General features: G+C 44.7%; 2 protein-coding genes across 17 annotated transcripts in view; one reads left to right on the forward strand and one right to left on the reverse strand.

Annotated features, from left to right (window-relative positions):
* CRYL1 (crystallin lambda 1) overlaps window positions 1-403 on the reverse strand; it is a 73,891-nt gene extending 73,488 nt beyond the window's left edge. Inside the window, exon 1 of one of the 2 annotated variants that reach the window (XM_073794925.1) lies at window positions 250-403. In XM_073794925.1, coding sequence (XP_073651026.1) covers window positions 250-299 — 50 coding nt within the window. In that variant the 5' untranslated portion in view covers window positions 300-403. The remainder of the gene's footprint in view (window positions 1-249) is intronic. The other variant, XM_019936927.3, reaches the window with a different exon arrangement.
* An 11,911-nt stretch (window positions 404-12,314) lies between these two features.
* The window catches only part of IFT88 (intraflagellar transport 88), a 75,944-nt gene continuing 60,860 nt past the window's right edge, over window positions 12,315-27,398 (forward strand). For 13 of the 15 annotated variants that reach the window (XR_012327497.1, XR_012327496.1, XM_073794935.1 and 10 more), the window contains exons 1-2: window positions 18,430-18,525; window positions 21,966-22,028. Coding sequence is in view for 13 of the 15 variants with exons in the window: in XM_073794935.1 (XP_073651036.1) it covers window positions 18,436-18,525; window positions 21,966-22,028 (153 nt within the window). In the remaining 2 variants the exon portion in view is untranslated. Of the gene's footprint in view, window positions 12,423-18,429; window positions 18,526-21,965; window positions 22,029-25,735; window positions 27,339-27,398 lie in introns of those variants that run through there. The other 2 variants (XM_073794933.1, XM_073794938.1) reach the window with 2 other exon arrangements.

A 27,398-nucleotide genomic window follows, 5' to 3' on the forward strand; every position in this document is an offset into this window, starting at 1 on the left:
TCGCAGCGCCAAGCGTCACTGTCCCCGCTGGGGCCGCATCACCGAACTCCGCCCGCACCCGCACCGCTCCGCAGCCGGGCCGAGGCGCGGGCGAAACGGAGCCGCGCCCCGTAGTGCGCCCCCGCCCGCGCCCGGGCCGGCCGGGTCCCGGGAAGGCGCCGGGGCCACCGCAGCCGCGCCACCAGCCCCCCGGGCGACAGCGCCCGCGCCCCGCCGCCACCCTCCCGGCCGTGCGGGCTCGAGCCCTACCTGCCGACTACTGCCACCCCGCCGGGCGCCGAGGACGCTGGGGACGCCATAGCCCGCGCGGTGCCCAAGCCCACAGCTGCAGCGCGCGCCACCCGGACACTGGCTCCGCCCGCCCCAGAGCCGCGACAGGGCCGGGGAGCCTGGCCCGTGGGTGGGGCGCGGGCGGAGCCTCCACTTCTCCACGCCCCGCGGGCGCGCCGGGCTCCGGGCCCGGCAGGCGGGGCGCTTAGCACAGCGTCGGGTGAGGGGGGCCGTCTGGCCCATCGCGGGCGCGCGGAGCATCCACCTCCCCTCGCCCCGGGGCGCGCACGGGAGGAGCTGCCGGGAGGACCACGTGGACTGGACGCCGGGTGGCAGAGCAGCCACTTCGGACTCCAGTAACTCACTTTGTTTTGGTCATTTCCCAACGGCGCCCCTAAAGTCGGTGCACGGGGAGAGGACACCTCCAGACCAGCACAAGGCGTGACCGCTAAAGGACCCCGCAAAATTATCACTGGAATCCCCTTCCCGTGTGAAGACATTAGCACCACTTCCGTCCACACCAGCTCAAGGCCTTAAGCTGAGGACGGTTAGTGCTGAGTTCACACTGGTAGTTCGTTTCTGGGAAGACCCCAACTTTCTCCGCAGATGAGGCCGAGGCCCAGGAGCCTTGGGACAGCAGGCAGAAAAGCTGGGGGGAGGGGGGAGGGGCAAACTGGAAGGCTGTGGAGCCCGCCGCAGCCAGGCTGTGTTTCCTCCTACCGAAGGCCTAGATGGTTTCTGCTCCAGGAGAAGGAAACGTCACCGCGCCACCCCTGGCTCTTTTTGGAAACAGACCGGAGGAAAGGGCATCACATGTCCCATGACAACACTGTCCACACAGCACAAACGGGGGCACACCAGTCATCCAGGTCAAGACGATTAGGCAGCGGAAACGCGTGACTCTGAGACTAGGGTGACGCACGGAGCCCTTCCTCTGTCTTCCCCGGTCAGGAGCGAAAAGAGGAATGTCAGAGCAAGAGCAATTTCACAAGTTATCGATAAACATTTGAAAAGGCACTCAACTCACTTTAGAGAAGAGAATGAAAAGTGACACAACAAAGAGGTCGTCTTTCGCCCATCAGACTGGCTGAAATTATGAAGACTGATAACGTTCCCAAGTCGGCAATGAAGTCTTTCAGAGGCACACCTCTTTCCTGCACAAATGCTACAGTGGTACGTAGTTGGGAGAGCGTCAGGTACCCCTGGTGCTGAGGGTACCGGACTGCAAGGCTTCCCCAGCCCAGATCTGAGCGGTTTCCGTAGCCACACAGGCAGCAAGCCGGTCAAGGCGCGTGCAGAGTGCGCACCTTGGAGGGCGCGCTCCCGGGGTGGCAGCAGCTGGGCTGTTCGCTGCTCTGCAGCGCTAGCTAGCTCTTTGCTAAGAAGGTGCTGGTCCCTAGACTCGTGGCAGTCACGGGAGTCGTGAAAAAAGGCAAAAATCGAAAACAGTGCTCAGCCTTTGTTTTTCAGCGAGCCGTTACAGGGGCAGCGCACGGCCCAGGCAGCAAGGGCGGCCCGGGGACTACACTCAGCATCTCAGCATCAGATGCCAGAGCTCTGAACTGTGTCTGTGAGCATCTGTGCTTCATCTCATTTATCTTGTGCTCCCCTTAGCAAGACGTGTCCTAAGGTAACTGCTCCTTTGATTTACCCATTTCGGCTTATGAAAAAACTCATAGGAACACTCAACTTCCAGATAGCAGGAAACTCGGACCTGTGATTCAAATTACATGTGACTCGAGAAAAGACTAATCTACTCCCTAAGGATAGGAGATGAGTGGCTGTCTGGGCCTGGGGGGGCAGGGGATGATGCCTCAGGAGGAGCACAAGGGAAATGTTGCATCGATAGGAGTATTCTGTATCTTGATTATGGTGATTGTTACACAGGTGTATAAATTTTCAAAACTCATTGAAAAATACACTTAAATGAGTGTATGATATTATATGTCAGTTATACATATATACCTCAATAAAGTTGATTTTGGGGGGAGTAGGATTTTGGATGATTTATATCCTTTGAGAATAAATGTTTGGTTCACTGCACCCCTCTCCCACCTAGGGAAAAAAACACCACACAAAACCTTGATCAGCTGAGATGCTGGATGAGGGTACACTTGCAACACGTAGTTGGAAAAAGAAGTCATAAATGTTATGTTCTGACCAGTAGCAGAGGTGGTGTGTGTTGCAGCCATTCATTTTTTCTTATTTTTATCTGTGTGTGTATGTGTGTGTGTGTGTGTGTGTGACCTAATTTCTTTTGCCTCCCTCCTCCTTTTCCCTTATTATTTCATGTAAGGGCTGTTGGTAGTGTGTAACGTTATAATTTAGTCATTAGGTCACAAAATCCTCAGGTGAGACTTAAACAAATTAGACATGGACACCAAGAGTGTTGCCCAGAGATGGGTGCCACGACTCTTAGCTCTTTCTTCCCTTTGGGGCGAGAGGGTTAGGGCCTCTCTGTGGGGGAGAGAACTGCATCTTCTTAGGAGAAAGCATGGCCTTCACTGTTGCGACATGAAAGATCAACCATGTTTAGAAGCGTGTTTAGACTGTGCCAGTTATTATTAAACTGCTGTCTCTCTGCTCCACATCCACCCTTCTACATATGTTCTGTTGTGTGACCCTGACGCTGGCTTCCTGTGACGGTCCACCAGCGGGGGGTTGGAGACAAAACACAGGGCAGGTCACTTGCTGATCCTCCTAGTGTCGCCCTAACAATCGCCCGGGTGACCTCCGCTGGTTCCTCCTCCAGCTTTGTGACCCCCCCAGGCACAGCCTCTCACACCCCTCAGAGGCTCCACTCCCCCCCAGGCCCCTCCTCTGCTAGTCCCCAAATCTTCCTGCATCCCTGAGTCCCAGGAGTAGCGGCCCTCCTGACGTTCTGTGCTTTTCAGTCCAAGAATGACAGAACAAATTCTCCATATTAAATTCTCTGTTGAGTGAGAGAGATAGATAGATAGATAGACACTCTGCTGAAATATCTGGGTGGTTTCTGTGTTTCAGACTGGAATTTTGACTTGTATAAATATTGACAGCTTGTGTTTATCCATCAGTTCTATTGGAACCCAGGTCATCTGAAATCCATATGAATCTGTGGAGAGGTTTTCATATGAACTTCCTGGTGATAGTTTAAATGTGTAATCTCTGACATGTTTTTCCCTCTTTTAATTAGCTTAATTGAAATTGATCTTGATACACCTTGGTTATAGATTTCTGAGATTCTTTTTTTTTTCTCTTTTTTTGGCCATGCCACGCAGCATGAGGGATCTTAGTTCCCCAACTAGGGGTTGAACCCGTGCCCCCTGCAATGGAGGCGGGGAATCTTAACCACTGGACTGCCAGGGAAGTCCCATGAGATTCTAATTTATCTTTGGAAATTCACCTTGGGTAGCCTGAGACTCAAGTATGATAGGAAGGTCCGTGGTTCAGAAGAGGAAGCTGTTAACTTGATGAAGTTAAAACTGCATCCAGCCCATGAAAACATGTAGATTCTAACATAATTAGAAATCAAGTATTATTCATTGGAATGGGTTTGCACCGCCAAAGTTTCCTTTTTACAAATCTTGCACATATAACCAAGTATTCAGCCACTGAAGATGGGCCAGATGATGGCTAAGGTGAATTTGGGGCACGTTTCAGAGGCTGAATTCCTTGTGTATTTCCACTCATTTCTAAGATGAAACCACCTCAATGGCAGTTTCTCTCTTTTTTTTTTTTTTTTTTTTTTTTTTTTTTGCGGTACGCGGGCCTCTCACTGCTGTGGCCTCTCCTGCTGTGGAGCACAGGCTCCGGACGCGCAGGCTCAGTGGCCATGGCTCGTGGGCCCAGCCGCTCCGCGGCATGTGAGATCTTCCTGGAACGCGGCACGTGAGATCTTCCTGGACCGCGGCACGAACCCGCGTCCCCTGCATCGGCAGGCGGACTCTCAACCACTGCACCACCAGGGAAGCCCTCTTTTTAAAATTATTATTTATTTATTTATTATTTCTTTTTGGCTGCATTGGGTCTTCATTGCTGCGTGCGGGCTCTAGGTGCGGGGGCTTAGCAGTTGTGGTGCAGGGGCTTAGTTGCTCCGTGGCATGTGGGACCTTCCCGGACCAGGGCTCGAACCCGTGTCCCCTGCATTGGCAGGTGGATTCTTAACCACTGCACCACCAGGGAAGTCCTATTTGTAGACTTTTTAATGATGGCCACTCTGCCTGGTGTGAGGTGGTACCTCACTGTAGTTTTGATTTGCATTTCTCTAATAATTAATGATGTTGAGCATCTTTTCATGCGCCTACTGGCCATCAAGAAAATCTTGAACTTCATTTTGTCGTTTTATATTTCACACCAGTATCATATTGCTATTCTTAACTTTTTTTTTTGTATTCTAGACAAATCAAATAAATATGTTGATTTCGTTTAGCAGGAAGATTTCACCATAAAATAAGGTATAATTATAGAAACAAAGAGTTTAAAGAGGAATGCTGTGATGTTAGAATTGAATTGAAAATATCAGTAAGAACTCACACCTTAAAAAAAAAAAAAAAAAAGGTATTTTCCGGCTCTGCTCCCTGAAACAGCCCAGGCTTAACAATACCCAGTATCTCAAATCTGATCTGAACCCCAGATGCCCAAATCTTGGTCTGTAATGCCATTTTCACTAAAAGGAACCAGGACTCCACGGAGAAATTGTTGATGTGTGTTTGGTGCAGGAAGGGTACCAGGTTGGCTTGTGTGCCCAGAGGCAAGAAAGCGTTCAGATACCAATGGGGCAACTTCGGTGGACCTAGCACTCAGCCTAGAGGGTCGTTAGCAATGAGAAGATCCACTTGGGATATCTGGTCAAATGCTCTGCTCTTAAGTGACCCCAATTTACTTTTAAGACTCGGATTATTGAAATATTTTTTTAATATTTTAGTTTCATTGGAGTATAGTTGACTTACAATGTTGTGTTAGTTTCAGGTGTTCAGCAAAGTGATTCTGTTATACATATACATATATTCATTCTTTTTTAGATTCTTATCTCATATAGGTTATCTACAGAATACTGACTATAGTTCCCTGTGCTATACAGTAGGTCCTTGTTGGTTATCTATCTTACATATAGTAGTGTGTGTGCGTTCATCCCAAGGTCCTGATTTATCCCTCCCCCTAAAATATTTCTTAAGAGGTAAGTATATAAAGGTTTAAGAGAATAGAGGCCATGGTATTTATGTTTTTGAGTTAAGAAAGGATCTGTGCATACATGGTAAAGCTTAGTGTTCGAGAATTTGGGTCTCAGGGACAGCTTTGTAACTGCTATAAAAATGTGTATTTTGGGGGAGGAACCATAGACTGAAGACAGTTTGTATTTTAGGGGGGAGACTTTTGAGGAGACAGAAACATGTACCTCAAAACTAAAGGGTTCCTCTCTATTTTCATAAAGCACATTTATACCCACGGTCCCATGAGGTCTAGGAAAGCTTAAATTACACTGTATTATTCATACTATATAACACATATAATATATTGATATTATTATTTTAACAAAGAGTCGGCATTTTGGAAGCTAGAATTTCGAAATATATCCCTGATAATTCTTTTTCCTTTCCTCTACCTATTAAACTTCATTTGTTCATTTTCGCCAGTAATAGAGGGCTGATTTTCTACAGGACCTAGAGCAAGTGATAAGCCATTTCACACCTTTCTGTAAGTAAGAAAAAGGCACTTTTTCCTCAAAACACTATATTCCCACCCCCAGAAAATTGTCATACTATACTGATGTTTTCGAACAAGATACTTTACTGCCATCTTCTGGAAAATTGTTTTTATTATTATAAGCAGCAAATCTATGAAAACTATTATGTGAATAACCCCTCCTTAGATGTCGCCCCCTTCTGCAGCACACAACCTGTACAACCATATATGACAGAGGCTGTGATGAGTATAATATCATCTAGAGAATCCGTGTGCTTGAATGTAACTGTGTCCAGATAGATCGTAGCTCCTTGTCAGAAACTCAGCATTTCATAACCATTATAGTCACTATGGCTTCTGCCCAGATGATTTCTCTCTCTCTCTCTCTCTTTTTTTTTTTTTTGGCCACATGGGCAGCCCCTTGTGGGATCTTAGTTCCCCAACCAGGGATTGAACCCGGGCCCTCAGCAGTGAGAGCATAAAGCCCTAACCACTAGACCACCAGGGAATTCCCTCCAGATGATTTCTGAATTCACTCAGAGAAGATGTCACTCAAGGATTTCATCTCTGCCTGGGCTCAGGATTCTGGGGGTGGCAGAAGGCTCAGGGTGAGAAACCAAGACAGAAGGTAAGGGGCTCAGTCAACCAGCAGGGGGTCTCAGTTAAGCAAGCAGGACAGGCAGGACCCTCACCCTGAGGGACCTCGACTTTCTTTTCTGGGGTTGTACAGAAAGTACTTAGATCTCCCTTTCAAAGTCATTGCTGGATAGAGACACATTTGCAATAAAAAAGAGAGATTTTTCTTGCCTTTTGACGCAGTTCAACAATGTTATATACAAGCCACCTCAAAAAGACAAAACCTAACATCTTCCCAAACCACCCCCATGTGCCCCCGGAATTAAACAAACCCACTCAAACACGAACCGAATGAATGTGGCGACTAACAGTGTTTTAGTGAAGTGATATCTTGTTCTTCATACGGAGAATTTTGAAGAGCACATGTAAATACAACAATAATTCATTTCTCGGAAATTCCCTGGCGGTCCAGTGGTTAGAACTCGGCACGTCCACTGCAGGGGGCACAGGTTCAATCCCTGGCTGGGGAACTAAGATCCCGCAAGACAGTCGGCATGGCCAAAAAAATAAAAAACAAAAACAATAATTCATTTCTCAACATTCTGTATTGAATTATTATAGATATTTAGAAGAATTTATCTCACACATATTTAAAAAAATACTATCAGGTCACTGATGATTCTTTAGATCATGCTTTGGCACTTACAAACTACTATAGTTTATTCCAACTGTTTTCAGGTGCAGTCCAGTGAGTTTAATGTTCTCTGCATCCTCCCAGCACTGCCTGTAGACCCTTGTGTGATAATGGAAAAGTTTTGCACATGAGTCTCTGACACACACCTGTGGAACGCAGCTAATGAGACTAAGGAACTAAACTTTATAGTTGATTTAAATTGAGGGCTTCCCTGGTGACGCAGTGCTTAAGAATCCGCCTGCTAATGCAGGGGACACAGGTGCGAGCCCTGGTCCAGGAAGATCCCACATGCCGCGGAGCAACTAAGCCCATGTGCCACAACTACTGAGCCTGAGCTCTAGAGCCCGCGAACCACAACTACTGAGCCCGTGTGCCACACTACTGAAGCCCGCGCGCCTAGAGCGCGTTCTCTGCAACAAGAGAAGCCACCACAATGAGAAGCCCATGCACTACAATGAAGACCCAATGCAGCCAAAAATAAAACAAATAAAAATTATATTGAATTGATTTAAACTTTATTTTAAATAGTTACCAGCAGCTAATGGTTACCATATTAGACAGTGCAGCTTCCAGACGTTTTTCCATCTGCCAGGAATGCCTTATTTCTGGCTTATCCATTGGTGAAACTCTTACAGTTGAATGAATGAATGAGCAAACGAACAAATGCTACTGTTAGACCCTGAATATAGCTGACACAGAGCAATAAAAATACTTAATGCTGACAGTAGAAAGCACTGAATTTCACTGTTTCATGAAGCCCCAGCACCTAGAGCCCATGCTCCACAAAAGAGAAGCCACCAAGACGAGAAGCCCGCGCACCGCAAGGAAGAGTAGCCCCGCTTGCTGCAACTAGAGGAAGCCCGCACGCAGCAATGAAGACCCAATGCAGGGAAAAATGAATACATAAATAAATAAATTTATTTTTTAAAAAAGATGAGAAAAAAATTTCACTCTACATTTTCAGGCTAATTTGCTTTTAGCTTTTGGGGCAAAAAAAAAAAGCCATGATAATTTAAAATATTTAACAGGCAGCCACTGCATTTCATGGTATTTTTCTGGGCAGAAGAAGTGAAAGGTTTTCACAGTGCCTAATAAATTACTTATTAGATAAACCAAGTGTTGCTAAGCTGGGGTGGGAATCCAGTGGTGGTAACACCTATGGTGTACTTGAGTAAACTTTGACGAATAAACAGTAACTATGAAACTGTGTTATGAGCTCTGATAGTGGTAGATCCACCGTACACCAGGTGTTAGGGACCGAATCGTGTCCCCCAAATTCAAATGTGGAAGCCCTGACCCCCAGGACCTCAGAATGTGACAGTATTTGGAGACGGGGGATTAAATTAAAAGGAGCCCTTGTGGGTGGGTCTTCATCCAATGTGACTCATGTCCTCATAAGAGGAGAAGATTAGGACACACAGGGTGCCCAGAGGGAGACCATGTGAAGGGGTAGCAGAGAGCGGCCAGACCAAGGAGAGACCTCGGAAGAAACCACGCCTGCCCACACCTTGATCTTGAAGTTCAGCCTCCAGCGCACTGGGAAGTAAATTTCTGTTTTTAAGCCACCTAGCATGCGGTACTTTGTTACGGCTGCCCTAGCAAACTAGTACTCAGCGACTAGGGATGGCCTTCTGGACAGAGGTGGCCAGGCTAAGAGGACAGTAGGAAAGATCATTTTAGGAAAAGAGAATAGTGTGCTGTGAAGGCCTGGGGGTGAGGAAGACTTGAAAGCACGTATGGCCGGGGCACGACGTGCCGGCGAGGAGGCCAAGGGGAGGAGTGGTGTCGTGGACGTTTGTCCATGGACATTGTTGGCTGCCCAGCATCTGACACCCTTCGTATTTTAGGAGGATCCCAAAATGGGTGGGAGGAAGCTTCGGGGAGCAGACACCCTCCGTCTGAGCTCCCTGGAAGCCAGAACACGGCCTTTGACCGACACACAGCAAGCTGGCATTCCCATCTGGGGCTCAGGAGGCAGACAAAGGGCAGGGTGGTTAGAAATGGTTCCCAGTGGCTATGATGGAACCAGGGTCCAGTAGTAAAGTGCTACGTGCCAGAGCACAGCTGTGTGAGAGCGCGTCCACCGGCGAGAGGGCCTTGAGGTACTGAGATGGCAGGGCCACAGCAGCCGGCTAAGCAGGGCGACCAACTGCTCCTGGTTTGCCTGAGCAAACGGCGAGGGTTGGTCATGACTTCGGCAGCTCGCTCCCGTGAGCCGACTTTGGCTGGGCCTTGCCTGCCTGAGCTGCTGTTGCTTTTCCAAACTTTGCTCCTCAGCCTCTCTGACAATTCTGAGTTACCCAACATCGTTCCAAAAAATTCCTTTTCTGCTTCAGTTAGCAAGAATTGATTTTTCTTGGCTGCAACAGATTCCTGTGTCCTGGCCCCTGAAGAGCCTTGTAAGGCACAACATGGAGTTTAGACTTTGTCCAGAGGTCAAGGCCAGTGGGGAGAGAGGGCACCAAAAGGTCCTGCGCAGAGAACGAGGTGATCAGACCTTCACTGAAGGGTGACCACTTTGGCTGCAGTGTGGAAAACAGACTGAGTGACAGCAAGAGAGAAGATGCAAGAGTGCTGAGGAGGTGGTGAGAAGAGCCCAGAGAGAAGGAAACCAGGTGGCAAGAGCACCCGCGAGGCCCCCTTTTAACTTAATCCCTCTTTAAAGGCCCTGTCTCCAAATACTGTCACAGTCTGAGGTCCTGGGGGTCAGGGCTTCCACATTTGAATTTGGGGGCGACAATTCGGTCCCTAACACCTGGTGTACGTGAGGTCCTGTGGATCTACCACTATCAGAGCTCATAACATAGTTTTTGTTTGTTTGTTTGTTTTTTTGTGGTACGCGGGCCTCTCACTGCCGTGGCCTCTCCTGTTGCGGAGCACAGGCTCTGGACGCGCAGGCTCAGCGGCCATGGCTCACGGGCCCAGCTGCTCCGCGGTATGTGGGATCTTCCCGGACCAGGGCACGAACCCGTGTCCCCTGCATCGGCAGGCAGCTCTCAAACACTGCGCCACAAGAGAAGTCCCATAACATAGTTTTATAGTTACTGTTTATTCGTAAAAGTTTACTCAAGTACACCATAGGTGTTACCACCACTGGATTCCCACCCCAGCTTGGCAACACTTGGTTTATCTAACAAGTAATTTATTAGGCACTGTGAAAACCTTTCACCTCTTCTGCCCAGAAAAACACCACAAAATGCAGTGATTGTCTGCTGCCTAGCCCTCCAGGTTGGAAGTGATGGAAACAAGAATCTCTGTTCTCTCTGGAGCTTGTATTTTAGTAATATGAGCTACGTGACCTTAACATTTTGTCTGCCGATGTAGGCATGTGCTTAATAAATAGTAGCTTCAGTTACAGCACGTAGGATCTTTAGTTGTGGCATATGAGCTCTTACTTGTGGCGTGTGGGATCTAGTTCCCCGACCAGGGCTCGAACCCCGGGCCCCCCTGCATTAGGAGTGTGCCTTGCCACAACTAAAGATCCCGCATGCGGCAAGGAAGATCCCGCACGCCACAACTATGACCCGATGGAGCCAAGTAAATAAATAAATATATTAAAAAAATAGTAGCTTCATTACAACATTTAAAATGAAGGGGGCTTCCCTGGTGGCACAGTGGTTAAGAATCCGCCTGCCAATGCAGGAGACACGGGTTTGAGCCCTGGTCCGGGAAGATCCCACACGCCGCGGAGCAACTAAGCCCGTGCGCCACAACTACTGAGCCTGAGCTCTAGAGCCTGCGTGCCATGACTATTAAGCCCGCGTGCCACAACTACTGAAGCCCACGCGCCTAGAGCCCGTGCTCTGCAACAAGAGAAGTCACTGCAATGAGAAGCCTGTGCACCCCAACGAAGAGTAGCCCCCGCTCACCGCAACTAGAGAAAGCCTGCGCACAGCAACAAAGACCCAACGCAGCCAAAAATAAATAAATAAAGAAGATCCTGCATGCTCCAGCTAACAGCCAAAATAAATAAATAAATAAATATATTTTTTAACAATCGAGGGAGCTGCAAATTTACAGCCTGGAGATCTAAACAGATAATGAAAATGGTTTCCATATACCGAAGTGCAGTGATTTGAAGGGCTCTACAGTGTTCAGGAATTAACTCACAAAACATGTAGTGAACAGCTACTTTGAGCCAGGCTGGGTGGCTAGATACTCTCAAGAGCCGTGTTAAGACTTGACCAGGTCTCCAAGCTGACAAGCTAACAGGGTGTCCTGACAGCTGGCAGAAACACCTGGTCAGAGACAGAGGACCTTATTGTCACAGCCCAGCAAGCAGCCTGAGCTTCACACTCCCTCTGCCCACACACCTCCCCAGTCCCACAGGGGTAGCGCAGGCGGCTGCTGCACGCACAGTGAGTTTGTGTCACAGCTGAGGGGCCCTAAACTTTGGAAACCTCAGTTTTTTATGATGAACTGCAGGCCAGCACGATGCTCAGACATCATCCCTAATATGCCAGAGAGCATAACTCGCCTTTTGCACTGGAGGGAGACAACATCTCAGTCTTCCAAAACTCACTAATTACACTGGTGTCTTTAGACGCCTCCCCGCCAATTTATCTTGAAAATTTAAGACAAACTTTAAAGATGTGAACCGGTTATTAACTTCATTCCTCGTTCTCTTGCTTAGCGTCACTCAGGCTGGGTGCCGGCTTTGGCGCGTCTCGGGCCGCCCTCGACGTGTCCAGGGCAGGAGCACAGGACAGGACAGGACCACGAGGTGCGCGGGGCCGCGCGGGCGGCCTGGGCTCTAGCCGGGACCGGGGGGAACCGCGGGAGGGGTCCAGACAGCCAGCTGCCTGCCCAGACGCGCTTCCAGGGCTCACAGCTAGTGCGGCGGCCACCGGAGCTATTCACAGCAACCAGCACCACCCGCCGGTGATCTGCCTTCCGGATGATTTCATCAGGATCTAGGAGACGTGGGCTTCCCCCAAGTTCCTGTCCCACTCACCGCCCGCCAAGACCGCCTCCGCGGGGCCCCTCGGCTCCAGCTCCCTAGCCGGAGCCGGCCCCGCCCCCTCTCCGCTCAGGCCCCTCCCCGCCCTCCAGGCTCGGCCCCGCCCACCTGTATCGCCCCGCCCCCTCGCGGAGCACTGTGGGAGCGGCTTCCTTAGATCCGCGCGTGGCAACGCCACGGCTGCGCAGCTCTCCGCCGAGTTCCGGAAAGGCCGCGCCAACCCCGCAGCCCTCGCGGTCTCCCTGCTCCCCTCGCCGCGAGGTAGGAGAGGGCCCCGGGCGGCGCGGGTGCCCGCCGCCCTCCGGGGGGGCCGTGGGGGGTCGCGGGGGCTCTGCCCCTCCCCCGCCGCCGGCCCGTGCGCCCCCGCCCGCAGCTCGCGCGCGGCCCTTGAGCCCCTGACCCAGCGTTCGTGACGGGAAGCGCAGAAATTCCCGGGAAGGCTCGGCGGGTGAGGGAGGCACGAGCTCGGGCCCCGTCTCGCGGAGGTGGGCATTCCCGGGCCGGAGTCAGTCCGCTCCAGTGGGCGGCCGGGCTGTCCGGTGCGGCCCCCGAGGGGCGAGAGGCCGCCGGTGGGGACGGGGGCGGGGCCCCGGGGAGGCGGGGTGGGGGGCGCTTCCCGCGCTCAGTCCAGACGGCGCGAGCCCGGGAGCTGCCTTGGCAGCAGAACCCGGGAAACCCGGGCTGTGGCGGACCTTCGCCGCCTTAGCTGTTCCCTGAGTGCTTCACCTTTCCCCACCGCACCCTACCCTCCGCGTCGGTCACCCCGAGTCTCTCTCAGATCTGAACTGTTTTGGTCTGGGGACAGCCCAGAAGAAAGGATCTCCAGTTGTAAAAGTTGCTTGTTGTTCTGAGAGACGTGTAAGCTAAATTGACTTAAATGGGACTTGTAATTAGGTGGTTTCTGTTGAACACAGTGGTCCTCACAGTGTGGTCCCCGGAGCAGCAGCAGGAGCAACGCTTGGGAACTTGTTAGAAATCCACATTCCAAGGGGTGGAGGGGGATGCTGGCGACTCCCACCTGAGACTTGATGAATCAGAAACCGGTATGGGGGAGTGGCAGTCTGATTTTAACAAGCCCTTGGGTTTCTTTCGTTTTTTCAAAATTACTTTGCCTATCAGTTTAGCATAGATTTGTTTGTTGTTATTTTGGCCGCGCGGCATGGCACGTGGGATCCTACTTCCTGGACCAGGGATCGAACCCAGGTCCCCTGCAGTGGAAGCGTGGAGTCCCAACCACTGGACCGCCAGGGAAGTCCCAGCCCTTGGGTTTCTGACACACACTGACCTTTGAGAACCACTGGTGTCCCATTACCTGACCTAAAGCTTTTAAGTTAAAATATTTTGTATGTCTTCTACCACTGACAATATTTTGGGGGGCTATTTTGGAATGAACATTTCTATATGATTGACATTTGCTCTCATAGTGAATTTTCATCTCCAAAAAGTAATGAGAAATTAACTCAAAAGACCTAAATCTAAGAGCTAAAGCCATAAAACTCTTAGAAGAAAACAGGTGTAAATCTTCTTGACCTTGGATTAGGCAGTGGTTTTTTAGCTGTAACACCCAAAGCGCAAACAAAAGATATGTGTGCATCATCAAATTTAAAAGCTTTTGTGCTTCCAAGGACACTGTCAAGAGGGGGAAAGAGTGCACAGAATGGGAGAAAATAGTTTCTAGTCATTTATCTGATAAGGTCTAGTATCAGGAACATATAAGGGATTCTTCTTTTTTGGCTCTGCCAAGCACTGAGTCCTAACCACTGGACCGGCAGAGAATTCCCCATAGTGCAGTAGTTTTTTTTTTTTTTTTTTTTTTGGTTTTTTTTTTGCGTTACGCGGGCCTCTCACTGTTGTGGCCTCTCCCGTTGCGGAGCACAGGCTCCAGACGCGCAGGCTCAGCGGCCATGGCTCACGGGCCCAGCCGCTCCGCGGCATGTGGGATCCTCCCGGACCGGGGCACGAACCCGTGTCCCCCGCATCAGCAGGTGGACCCTCAACCACTGCGCCACCAGGGAAGCCCCAGTGCAGTAGTTTTTTAAAAAAATATTTATTTACTTTTATTTTTTGGCTGCATCGGGTCTTAGTTGTGGCATGCAGCATCTTTAGTTGCGGCGTGCAGGATCTTCGTTGTGGTGCGTGGGATCTCTAGTTGTGGCTTGTGTGCTTCGTAGTTGCAGCACACAAGCTTAGTTGCCCTGCGGCAAAAGGGATATTAGTTCCCTCACCAGGGATTGAACCCAGGTCCCCTGCATTGGAAGGTGGATTCTTGACCACTGGACCACCCGGGAAGTCCTGCAGTAGCTATTCATAATGGTCAAAAGTGGAAACAATCCAAATGTCCATTAACAGACAAAATGTTGTATATCCTTATGATGGAATATTATTCAGCGATAAAAAGGAATAAAGTACTGATACATGCTATACCATCGATGACCCTTGAAAAAATGCTAAGTGAAAGAAGCCAGACACAAAATACCACATATTGGATGATTCCTTTTTTATGGAATGTCCAGAATCCGCAAATCCTCTGAGACAGGAGGAGGGAGAAATGGAGAGTGACTGCTAAAGGGCCCCAGGGTTCTCCATGGGGTGATGAAATGTTCTGGAATTGGATAGTGGTGATGGCTGCACAACCTTGTGAATATACTAAAAATCACTGAACGGTACTTAAAGGGTAAATTTTATGGTATGTGAATTATATCAAAAGATTAATAATTTTATTATTAAAGTAATGTTAAAATTTTATGAGTGGCCACATATATCTGGCATTTTACTGAGCAATAAGATTAAGCTGAAATTTTTGTAGGAATTTACTGACGCACTTAATATTGTACAGGCTTTAAAGATAATATGTATTTTGAGATACAGAAAGTAATTCAGTACTACATTTCTTGGGTAACTGGACAGCCCCCTTCCCAAATTGCCAAAAATATTGACTCAATTTGAATGAGTGGTCTTCTGGGAATTCGTCCCCAGTTCTCTGATAATTACCACATTTACAGTAGACATGCACAATAATTACGTTTCTCCCATGCTTCTGTTTTACTTTGCTTTGATATCTGTTTCATCTTGTTTTGTACTTTTTTCACATTTTATTATGAAAATTTACTCTGCAAATCTACAGCAAATTTTAAAGAATTTTTCAGTGAACATCATACCTGCTACATAGATTCTACCATTAACATTTTTCTGTACTTGCTTTATCACATTGATCCTTTTATCCATCTTATTTTTACACATTTCAAACTAAATTACAGATACTAAGTTTGCCTTTAAATAGTTGAGTATGTATATTAATTATAGTTCAATATTTGTTTATAGTCTTTTCATTCAAGAAAAAATTTACAAACAGTAAAAAGAAATCTTAAGTATGCATTTACTGAGTTTTCGCAAATGCATACGTCTGTGTAATCAAATCACCTGTCAAGATATAGAACATTTATCACTTCAGAAAATTCTGTCATGCCCTTTTCCATTCAGTCCCGACCCCCCACCTCTAAGAAGCAACTAGTGTTCTGATTGTTTTCTGCCATAGTTTTGCCTGTTCTAGGACTTGAAACATACATTAGGTACTGTTATGTGTGAGGCTTCTTTCACTCAGCATAACTGAGATTTTTATGTATTGTTATAAATGTCATCAGTGCACTGGTTTTTATTGCTGAGTAGTACTTCATTGCATTAAATATGCCACCTTTTGCTTATCCATTCTATTGATGGGTATGGTCTGTTGCCAATTTTTGGATATTGTGAATAAAGCTCATGTAAATACACTTAAATCTTTTTATAGACATATATTTTCATTTCTCTTGGATAAATACTTTGGAGTGGAATTGCTGGGTCATAAGAGATATATGTTAATTTTATGAGACTGCCAGATTGTTTCCTCAAATTGTACCATTTTACACTGCCACTAAACAACATATGAGTATTCCCATTGCTCCATATGCTTGCTGACGTTTTGTGTTATTGGTCTCTTTAATTTAGCCCTGTGGTAGGTGTTCAGTGATTTCTGCCTTGCATTATAATTGACTGTTATATACCTTTCTTCACTTGATACTGAGCTCCTTGAAAATCAGTACAATCAGCTGTGTCTATCACTGTCCTTTTAATGTAGTGGGTGTGGAATAAATGTGAAACAAGTGCAATGAATGAATGTTTTGACACCTAGTTTTTTTTGTTTCGTTTTTTTAAAAATTAATTTATTTTTGGCTGCGTTGGGTCTTCCTTGCTGCACGTGGGGTTTCTCTAGTTGCGGCGAGCGGGGGCTACTCTTCCTTGCGGTGTGCGGGCTTCTCATTGCGGTGGCTTCTCTTGTTGCGGAGCACAGGCTCTAGGTGCGTGGGCTTCAGTAGTTGTGGCTCGTGGGCTCAGTAGTTGTGGCTCGTGGGCTCTAGAGCACAGGCTCAGTAGTTGTGGCGCACGAGCTTAGTTGCTCTGAGGCATGTGGGATCTTCCCGGACCAGGGATCGAACCCGGGTCCCCTGCATTGGCAGGCGGATCCTTAACCACTGTGCTACCAGGGAAGCCCTGTTTCTATATCTCGCCTATTGTCAGTAATGATGCAATGAACGTAGTGGTGCAAATACCTTTTTGACTTAGTGTTTTCATTTTCTTCAGATAAATACCCGGAAGTGGAATTGCTGGATCATACAGTAACTTTATTTTTAATTTTTTAGGAACCTGCATACTGTTTTCCACAGTGGCTACACCAGCTTACATTCCCACCAACAGTACATGAGGGTTCCGTTTTCTCAACATCCTCACCAGTGCTTATCTCTAGTCTTTATTTTTCTGGCTGCAACACACGGCTCATGTCATCTTAATTCCCTGACCAGGGAATCAAACCTGGGCCCTCTGCAGTGAGAGCATGGAGTCCTAACCACTGGACTGCCAAGGAATGACCATCTCTAGTCTTATTTATTTATTTAGGCTGTGTTGGGTCTTCTTTTTCTTTTTAAAATTTATTTATTTATTTTTGGCTGTGTTGGGTCTTCGTTGCCACGCCTGGGCTTTCTCTAGTTGCGGAGAGCAGCGGCTACTCTTCATTGCAGTGCACGGGCTATAGGCACACGGGCTTCAGTAGTTGTGGCTCGTGGGCTCTAGAGCGCAGGCTCAGTAGTTGTGGCGCACGGCTTAGTTGCTCTGGGGCACGTGGGATCTTCCTGGACTAGGGATTGAACCCGTGTCCCTTGCATTGGCAGGTGGATTCTTAACCACTGCACCACCAGGGAAATCCCAATCTTTTTTATAATAACCATTCTAACTCGTGTGAGCTGAAATCTCTTTTGATTTCATTTCCCTGATGATAGGTGATGTTGAGAATCTTTTCATGTACATATTGGCCATCTGTATGTCTTATTTGGAAAAATGTCTACTCATTGCGGTGACTTCTCTTGTTGCAGAGCACGGGCTCTAGGCGTGCGGGCTTCAGTAGTTGTGGCTCGTGGTCTCTAGAGAGCAGGCTCAGTAATTGTGGCACATGAGCTTAGTTGCTCTGAGGCATGTGAGATCTTCCTGGACCAGGGATCGAACCCGTGTCCCTTGCATTGGCAGGTGGATTCTTAACCACTGCGCCACCAGGGAGGTCCCCTCTGTCCATTTTTTAATCGAGTTTTTATTGTTGTTGTTGAGTTGCATTAGTTCTTTATATATTTTGGATATTAACCCCTCATCAGATATATGATTTGCGGATATTCAGTAGGTTGCCTTTTCATTTTGTTGATGGTTTCATTTGCTGTGCAGAAACTTTTAAATTTGATATAGTCCCACTTATCTATTTTTAGTTTTGTTGCCATTGCTTTTGGTGTTAGATCCAAAAAAGATATCACCAAAACCGATGTCGAGGCACTTACTGTCTATGTTTACTTCTAGGAGTTTTATTGTTTCAGGTCCTTAATCCATTTTGAGTTGATTTTTGTTTATGGTGTAAGGTAGGGGCCCAGATTTGTTTTTTGCATGTGGCCGTCCAGTTTTCCCAGCACCATTTATTGAAGAGACTGTCCGTTCCTCATTGTATATTCTTGGCTCCTTCGTCATAAATCAGTTGACCATATATGTATGGGTTTTTTGGGGTCTCTCTGTTCTGTTCCATTGACCTTTGTGTCTGTTTTGATATCTAGTTTTAAGAATTTGAAATGAAAAAAAGTTTAAGCCATAAACACATGTAGAGATAAATTTGACCAGAAAGGTTGTTAAATAGGTATACTTTATTTCAATTAACAATTATTTCTTATTCGAAGAATACATTTACAGCAGTGATTTTTCATAGGTACAAATGATGGAAAATGTACACCTGGCCCCAGAGACAGATGAAGATGATCTTTATTCTGGTTATAATGACTACAATCCAACCTATGATACTGAGGTAAAAAAAAAAATTTGTCTTTTTTTTTTTTTTTTTTTTTTACATTGGTCTTTGCTAACCAGCTGGTTCATGGAAATTTTGGATTTGAGGGGTTCTGCTTTATCATGCTTTAGATTAAGTAAGTTGATTAAAAGCCTAGAAAAGTGCTATTTACTGAAGACTGTACTTTCTACCAATAGTAATAATTGCAGCATAAAGATGTGAAAAAGTCTATGGGAAAGAATTAGGATCAATTATATACTTGTATTCTTCTGTACTAATTATCTGAATATGTAAGTTACAAGATTTAGATCACTTGAAGTACCTAAAATCAGTTTTTTTTAATGCTCTAAATTTGAAATGTCATGTAGTTATTTTTCTTCTTTGAATTAAATTATACAAGTATTTTATAGAAAAATTAGAGAATAGAAATAAATATAAAGAAAAATTAAAATCATAGAAACTGTCTATGAAACCACCCAGGAATAAACCACCCAGAGATAAACATTAACTAACTTACAGTGCTTAATGCTAAATGTTTCCCTATGCACATATGTATGTGTATATGTATACTGTATCTGTATGTTTTTGGATAAAGTGGTATCATACTGTGTGTACTGTTTCGTAACCTTTTCCCTTTTATGAATATTAGCTTATGTCAACAAACCTATACCTGCTTAATATTTAGTAGTATAGTAATTACAGGATGAAATTGTTGCTAAGACAAATACTTGAATATTTTAAATCTGTTTACATTATTGTGAGAGTTATAGTTTCCAAATTGTAAAAGACAAAAACCAAAGAAAACTCTTTATAAAGTTATCTTTAATTAGCGTGTGAAAAAAAAGTAAGGATGAAGGATGTGGGCGTTAATTTACTTGCTAGTATTTAAGAATCAAATATTAGCATTTAGAGGACTTTAAACTAATTTAGGAAATCTCATTCTAGAGTTTTTCATATGGCTTTCTGTCATTTTTGAATTGTTTTTTCCTCTGGAGAAAAAAGTTTGCCTGTGAATTGGAGACCTAGAGAGAAAGCAAGAAAAGAAAATAGAAATCATTCACTTACTCTATATGAAATAAAAATCTAGGAGAAAAAAAAAATCTAGGAGATACTGTTCATCATAGAAAATTTGAAAAATACATAAGATTGGAGAAAAAAATAAAATGACATGAATACTATTACCTGAAGATCACCTGTATTAGATATATCACCCGATGTTTTGCTGTATTCCCTTGTCTTTTAATATATTCAGGTTCTTCCGTCCCTGTATACAAACACTTATACGGATATGATTACATAGACTAGTTTTTAAAAATTTGTATTAAAGCATGGGCATTTTCCTAAGCTAGTATAAATTATGAAAACCATTGAATCTCCCCCTTTCTCCCAGTCGTAAAAGTTATATGTATAAAAAAAAAAATATGTGCTCATTGTTGAAAAACAAAATTACCCATAATTTACCCAGCAGTCAGAAATGAGTACGGTTAACATTTTGTTGCTTTGTCTTTCGTTCATGCATACACATACAATTTTCTTTTAGCATGTTTGGAATTGAACTAATGTTTACTTTTCTGTTTGCTTATTTACATTTGGCTACATCATAAACAAAGTTTCATGGTCCTAAAAATTTAAATATAATTTTAATGGCTGCATAATACCGACTATATACGGTTGATTATTTTCTGACTATAGGATAATTATTTATAGTTTTCTGCCCCTATTAATAACAATAGCACAATGAGCAATTTTATGCATAAATAATTTTCTCTATTGTGATCAAACATTTCCTTGGGGAGAGTCCCACAAGTGGAATTAATATATCATCATAATCATTCTTAAAAACATCAGAGAAACTTCCTAACTCTTCAGGTCATCACAGTGTGGCTTCATTATTTAACTTGAAGCAAATATTCAGAATATCATACACAAAAATAAGTCACACAGTAAAATAAAAAATTTGGTTTACCCGTGGTTTTCTTTTATTTTAATTAATTGGTATAAATTAATATATAGCTGAATTACTTGAAACAGTTGCTAAGGTGTTCATAGATTATGCAAATTGTTAATCAAATCATGAACAAAGGAAAAAAATGACAAAAATTGTGTTGATTTGGTATTTGTAATGGAGAATTTGTTGACAGTTTTTAGTTTGTCATTGAGACTTCACTGAGCTGATTAATCAAATTTTACTAATAATTGAGCAATATTGGAAGGCTTTTCCTAAAAGATGTGCCAAGGTAGTATAATTATTTCAAAGGCAGCCCGTGGCTTTGTGCTTCGTGTGAAAGTTGCCTGGTTTCTATGGCTGAGACTTGTGTACTTACTTCATTTTATGTAGTTGATATGGAAGATTATGAAGATTATTTGAAGTAAAAGTAAAGAAGAATCCTTGTACATAATCACATTTAAAGTACATTGTATTAGCGTTTTGGTTATACAAACGTTTTACTTTAATTGTCTCCAAGGTTTTAAAAAGCTAATTGATATCGACTCCATTTTTTGTGTATTGTTTGTGTTTGTTTTTTAATAATCAGCAAGTATGTTTCTGTGGGAAGTAGATTGCAGTAAATCAGAGGTGAGTGTGAGAACTGAGCACAGATGTCTGGAGGGCTAGAGCCGAACCTGTGCTGCTGAAGAGACGGGGGACAAAGGCTGCTTAGACTGGCAGCTGGCGAGGCTTGGTGCTTTTGAGAGAGGCTACAATGGCATTTTGTCCAGGAAACTCGGAAACACTGGTATCTTGCACTTGACTAATGTTACTTTCCTCAGATTCCTCAGGGAGAATGTAAGCATAGGTCAGGAATCAGCAAAGCATAGTAACGTTTTATTTCAACGGAGGCTTTGGTTCCAAGTGGCATCACAGGTTGGACCCGCTGGAGCCTAGGCTGGCTCTAGTCTGAATCTCAGACTTTACCTCTCCCGTGAGATGAAAAGCCATTTTCACTTGGGCAAGCAGAGATGAAACCAGAGCAAGTGTTTGCCCCATTTCTGGGAGAGAATACAGCCTTTTCTGTCCTAAGGTTTTCTCAGGGAAGGCTCCTAGCCATGGTCCAGAATATGGAAGAAGAGAGGGGAGGGAGAGAGGGAAAAAGGATGGGGGTGATTCTCTGTTCCTACTGCTCCAGCTGCTTGGAAAAGAGAAACAGTAGAAAGGCCATATCCTTGCAGACTTGATCTTTTAACCACGTGTGTTGATAGCACCCATTTGAACAGTAGCCAGTGAAATGGCCTTAAACTTGACTGACATTGTCATTACTCCTCTCCCCGAGGGGGGAAGGGACTTTGGCATTTTGTACAGTGTGAGGGGGATTTGAGGACGGGAGTCCTTGAGCCCTACCTGGATGTCAGCAGATGGAGGACGGTGGATTATAGAGGATCATGAACACCAAGCAGTCGAGGTTAAACATTTAAAAAATTGTCACTTCATGTTGGATGTGAAATTTGCCTTTTCGTTTTAGGAATTGGAGAATGACACAGCTTTTCAGCAAGCTGTGAAAACTAGTCACGGCAGAAGACCTCCAGTAAGTGAATTTTTTTTATTGTGGTAAAAAACACATCCTATGCCATCTTAACTGTTCTTAAATGTACACATTGGTAGTGTTAAATTAATTCCCATTGTTGTGAAACAGATCCCTGGAACTTTCTGTCCTCCCAAACTGAAACTCTGTCCCCATTAAACAACAACCCCCATCTCCCTCCGCCAGCCCCTGGCCCCCACCCTTCTACTGTCTTTATGAATTTGACTATTCTGGGTACTACATATAAGTGGAATCAGACGGTTTTTGTCCTTTTGTGACTGGCTTATTTCATGTAGCATAATGTCCTCAAGGTTCATCCACGGTATAGCCTGTGTCGGGATCTCCTCCCTTTTTAAGGCTGAATAACATTCCATTGTATGGATGGACCACATTTTGTTCCATGGACACTTGGGTTGCTTCCACCTCTTGGCTGTTGTGAATAGTGCTGCTACGAACATGAGTGTGCAAATATCTTGAGACCCTGTTTTCAATTCTTTGGATATATACCCAAAAGTGGGATTGCTGGATCATATGGTAGTTCTATGTTTAATTGTTGGGGGAACCTCCATACTGTTTTCCATAGTGGTTACGCCATTTTACAATCCCACCAACAGTGCACAAGGGTTCCAGTTTCTCTACAGCTTCACTAACACTTGTTATTTTCTATTCTTTTGATAGTAGCAATTTTAATGGGTATGAGGTGATTCTCATTGTGGTTTTGATTTGCATTTCTCTGATAATTAGTGATGTTGACTGTCTTTTCTTATGCTCTTTGGCCATTTGTAGATCATCTTTGAAGAAATGTCTGTTCAAGTATTTTGCCCATTTTTTAACTGGGTTATTTGATTTTTTTGTTGTTGAGTTGTAGGAATTCTTTATTGGGTATATGCTTTGCAGATATTTTCTCCCGTTCTGTAGGTTGCTTTTTTAAAATTCTGTTGATTGGGTTCTTTGATGCACAAAAGTTTTTATATTTGATGTAGTCCCATTGGTCTGTTTTTGCTTTTGTTGCCTGTGCTTTTTGGTGTCATAGCTGAGAAATCATTATTAAGTCCAATGCCATGAAATGTTCCCCTATGTTTTTTTTCTAGGAGTTTTATAGTTTTAGGTCTTTTTACGTTTGGGCCTTTAATCCATTTTGAGTTCATTTTTGTATGTGATACAAGATTAAGGGTCTGATTTCATTCTTTTGTGTGGATATCCAGTTTTCCCAGCACCATTTGGGAGAGACTGACCTTTCCACATTGTATGGTCTTGGCACCCTTGTTTAAGATCATTTGACCAATTTTTTTTAAATTAATTAATTTATTTAAAAAATTATTTTATTTTATTTTTATTTATTTATTTATTTGGCTGTGTTGGGTCTTTGTTGCTGCACACGGGCTTTCTCTAGTTGCGGCGAGCGGGAGCTACTCTTTGTTGCAGTGTGCGGGCTTCTCATTGCGGTGGCTTCTCTTGTTGCGGAGCACGGGCTCTAGGCGCGCGGGCTTCAGTAGTTGTGGCATGTGGGCTCAGTAGTTGTGGCTCGCGGGCTCTAGAGCGCAGGCTCAGTAGTTGTGACTCGTGGGCTCAGTTGCTCCGCGGTTGTGGGACCTTCCTGGACCAGGGCTCAAACCCGTGTCCCCTGCGTTGGCAGACAGATTCTTAACCACTGTGCCACCGGGGAAGCCCCTGTCCTCACTTCTGACACCAGTTGCAAAACCACCTTCAGCGTTGGTCCTTTTCTGAAAGGACTCGCAGAACTTGCTGAAAGCTGGTATGCTTACGGTTTATTACAGGGGAAGGATACAGGTTAAATCTGCCCAGAGAAGAGAGACACAGGGCACAGTCTGGGAGGGTCCAAACGTGGGGCTTCTGGTCATCCTTCCCCTGTGGAGCCCTGGCTAGCATTAACCTCCCAGCCACTCTGAGTGGTGACGGTACTTGGGAGGATTGCCAGCAAGGAAGCGCTCCCACCACTGTGGTGTCCAGAGTTTTCATGGAGCTCCATCACATACTGTCCTCATGGCTGCCCGTTAGTCTCCAGCCCCTCCTGGAGGTTCAGGCTCATAAGTCTGAAGTTTAGACTGTCTGGTGGCCAAAGCCCCCAGGCAAACAGGGGTGTGTCATACAGGACATTCCAGGGGCCTGCAGATCTCCTCCCAGTAGCAAAGGGCAAAGCCAGACCTCTCTTTGGGTGAAGTCAATTCTTGACTACACATTCCACAAGCTATATTTTAATTTTAAGTTTACCTTCATTATGGAAAGAAAATTGTAGGCTAAGTTCTTACACTTGGCTAATGACAAGGCCATAAGCTTTCTGAGGAGGCAGACCATCATATTGTTCTCTCTTTGCCTGCTGTGGGTCCTCCACAGATCTTTATCACATGACTTAGTAAATAAGCAAACATTGTCTTCAGTTTAGTGATTCTGGGTATCAGACAGGTGGTAATGTCTCCAGGCTGGTCCTTCATCATATTTAGAAATGACTTCAGAGATCCTCACGTTATGATGAGGAAAACAAGCCTGGGGAGGCGAGGTCTCACACTTACCTGTAACCAGGACAGAGCTCAGGTCTCCAGCTGCCTTGAATGATATTTTCATCACACCTTACATACTGTATTAAATGGGAAAAATTTGTGCAACTGTTATATGAAAGGGACTGGGCTCACTTAAGAGGGATAAAATTCCAGCTAGCTCCAGAGGAACTTAAGGAGGAGAATAAAATGGACAGAAATAGAAATTACAAGGCATAATATATTATGTGTTGTAAAAAGAGTATAAATTGCTATGGGACCACAAAGATAAGTTCTTTATCACTAGTTGGGACAATCAGAAGAGGCTGCTTAGAAGATAGATTTACAGATGAATATTTAAGGATGTGCACAGTTCAGATTGCCCTTGAGATCTGTGAGGAAAGGCAGTGTGGGTGAGGGTGCAAGGTGAAGAAAGAAAGAGGTAACGTAGGATCCAGTCCACTTAAGAGATCAGTCCAGTGCCAAACATAAAACCCAGAAGAACAGATCTAGTCATCAGTGAGTAGTTAGAAAGAAAAACGGTCTCTTTCCTTCAATTTGTTCTCACAGAAAAATGTTGCTGAGACCCACATCCTTCCTTTTCATGTTTTTCCAAGACCTGTTATCTGTCAATTAAGTCAAGTTTGTTAATGGTTTTGTTCAAATTTTCTGTATTTTTACTGATTTTTTTTTGTGGAGAGGAACTACAGTTCTATTAGTGAGAAAAACGGTCAAATCTTACACTGTGATTGTGGTTTTCTTCCTTTTTTTAGGTTTTTGATTTATATATTTGGAGTAAAGACATTTAGAATTGTTATATTTTTGTGTTAAATTGACCCTTTTATTGTTATAAAATATCCTATCTCTAGTAATGCTGTTTGTCTGTCTTGTCAAATATTAGTATATTGCTAGAGCTACTCAGGCTCTCTTTGTCTAGTGTTTACATTGTATGTCTTTCCCATCTTTTTACTTCCAGCATTCTCATATCTGTATATTTAAGATGTATTTATTAGCAGCATGAATAGAGCTCTGGGTTTTTTGTATTTGTTTTAATATTGTCAGATAATCTTCTTCTTTTAGTCTATTTACATTTAATGAAATTACGGATTTGGTTTAAATTTGTTGCCTTAGTATTTGCTGTTTGTTTTTTCCTGCCTTTTTTATGTTTCATTTTCTCTCCTTTCTTATCTCCTTTTTTTTTTTTTTTTTGGCGGTACGGTACGCGGGCCTCTCACCGCCGTGGCCTCTCCCGTTGCGGAGCACAGGCTCCGGACTCGCAGGCTCAGCAGCCATGGCTCACGGGCCCAGCCGCTCTGCGGCATGTGGGATCTTCCCGGACTGGGGCACGAACCCGCGTTCCCTGCATCGGCAGGCAGACTCGCAACCACTGCACCACCAGGGAAGCCCTCTTATCTTCTTTTGTTTATTTTTTATTATTCCATTTCTCCTTCTGTTATCTTGGGAGCTTACATTCTTTAGCCATTTTTTAGTGTTTTTGTAAAGATTACAATACTCATCTTTAACTTATCAAAGTCTAGTATAATTTAGTATTTTACAACTTTCTGGACAATGCCAGAATTTTACGTTATTTTCAGTTTTCGGTTCTAGAATTTCCATTCATCCATTTTTTATAGTTTTTAGTTGTCTACTGAAATTGTCATCTTGTCTTTTAATTCGCTGAACGTATCGACCATCGTTGTGTTAAAGCCTGTGTCTGATGTTTCCATCGCATGTTTCCCCTTCTGCCTGTCTTTCCATTTATTTCTCTTGGTTTTGGTTAGGTAGTCTTGTTCCTATGTGTCTGGTTGTTTTAGACTGAATGCCAGGCATTGTAAATGAAAATTTTTAGAGATAATTTACGGCTGTATGTCTCTGCTGTCTAGTGTGATAACCACTAGGCACATGTGACTATTTAAATCATTTAAAAGTAAGTAACGTTTTAAAATCCAGGTCCTATTGCCTGAGCCACACTTCAAATGCTCAACAGCCACATGTGGGTAGTGGCTGCCTTATCAGGACAGATACCTTTTACTGGAGAGAATTTACTTTTGCTTATGGCCTCAGAGATGCAAGGAACCCTGAATCACCTCAAGCCAGTTGAGTTTGAGATGATTCTGAATTGGGCTCAGGTCTTACAAGGGCTGGTGTCCTTCTGATTTCCCTTCCAGTCTGAGTGTAGCCTTTGGAGGTTAGTCAAGTCTGAATACTGGAGGATTCCCAGGGCTGCCACCTCAGCAGGCCCAGCTCCAGGGTTTATGTCTTCAGTCCTGTCTTCTGTGAAAAGCTCTGTTCACCCTTGCGGCCTGGCCTTCCGCATTAACAGACACCCCTGGGAGAAGAGCAGCCCAGACGCAGCTCAGCCCTCAGTCTTCCCTTCTGTTCCTCAGCTTGAGGCCTTGTAATTCCTCATGGCCTTGATGGTTCTCTAATGTATACAAACTGATTTTTAGCAAAAATATTTTTGTCCCCAGCCGCCTTAGTAGTTCTTAGAGGGAGAGATGTTTAAAACAGTGGTCCGTCAAGCCAGAAGTAGAACTCCTCTAAAAATGATGTTTTAATCAAATACTTAAACAAAGATGCCCAACAGCTAACCTGTTTAGCGCACTTTTTCACCTCTGTGGTCCTGTTTGATTCCAGTTACAACTTTGTGATCAACATACTTTGTATCTTTATTTCAGAGATGAGAACATTTAGGTTCAAAGAGATAAAATAAACAAGCAAGTGGAGGGAGAGCTGAGATTCAACCCCAGATTCCCTGAGATCCTCTGTCTGTTGTTAGACCCAGCGGTCTGGCAGTGATAATCACGCAAAATGAATGGTAGGCGTGACCGTGAAGACTCATCTGTCTTATTGGCCCCTCAAGTCATTCTAAAGTCCC

This window comes from Tursiops truncatus, chromosome 18 (genome assembly GCF_011762595.2).
Source record: "Tursiops truncatus isolate mTurTru1 chromosome 18, mTurTru1.mat.Y, whole genome shotgun sequence".
NCBI classification, from domain to species: domain Eukaryota; kingdom Metazoa; phylum Chordata; class Mammalia; order Artiodactyla; family Delphinidae; genus Tursiops; species Tursiops truncatus.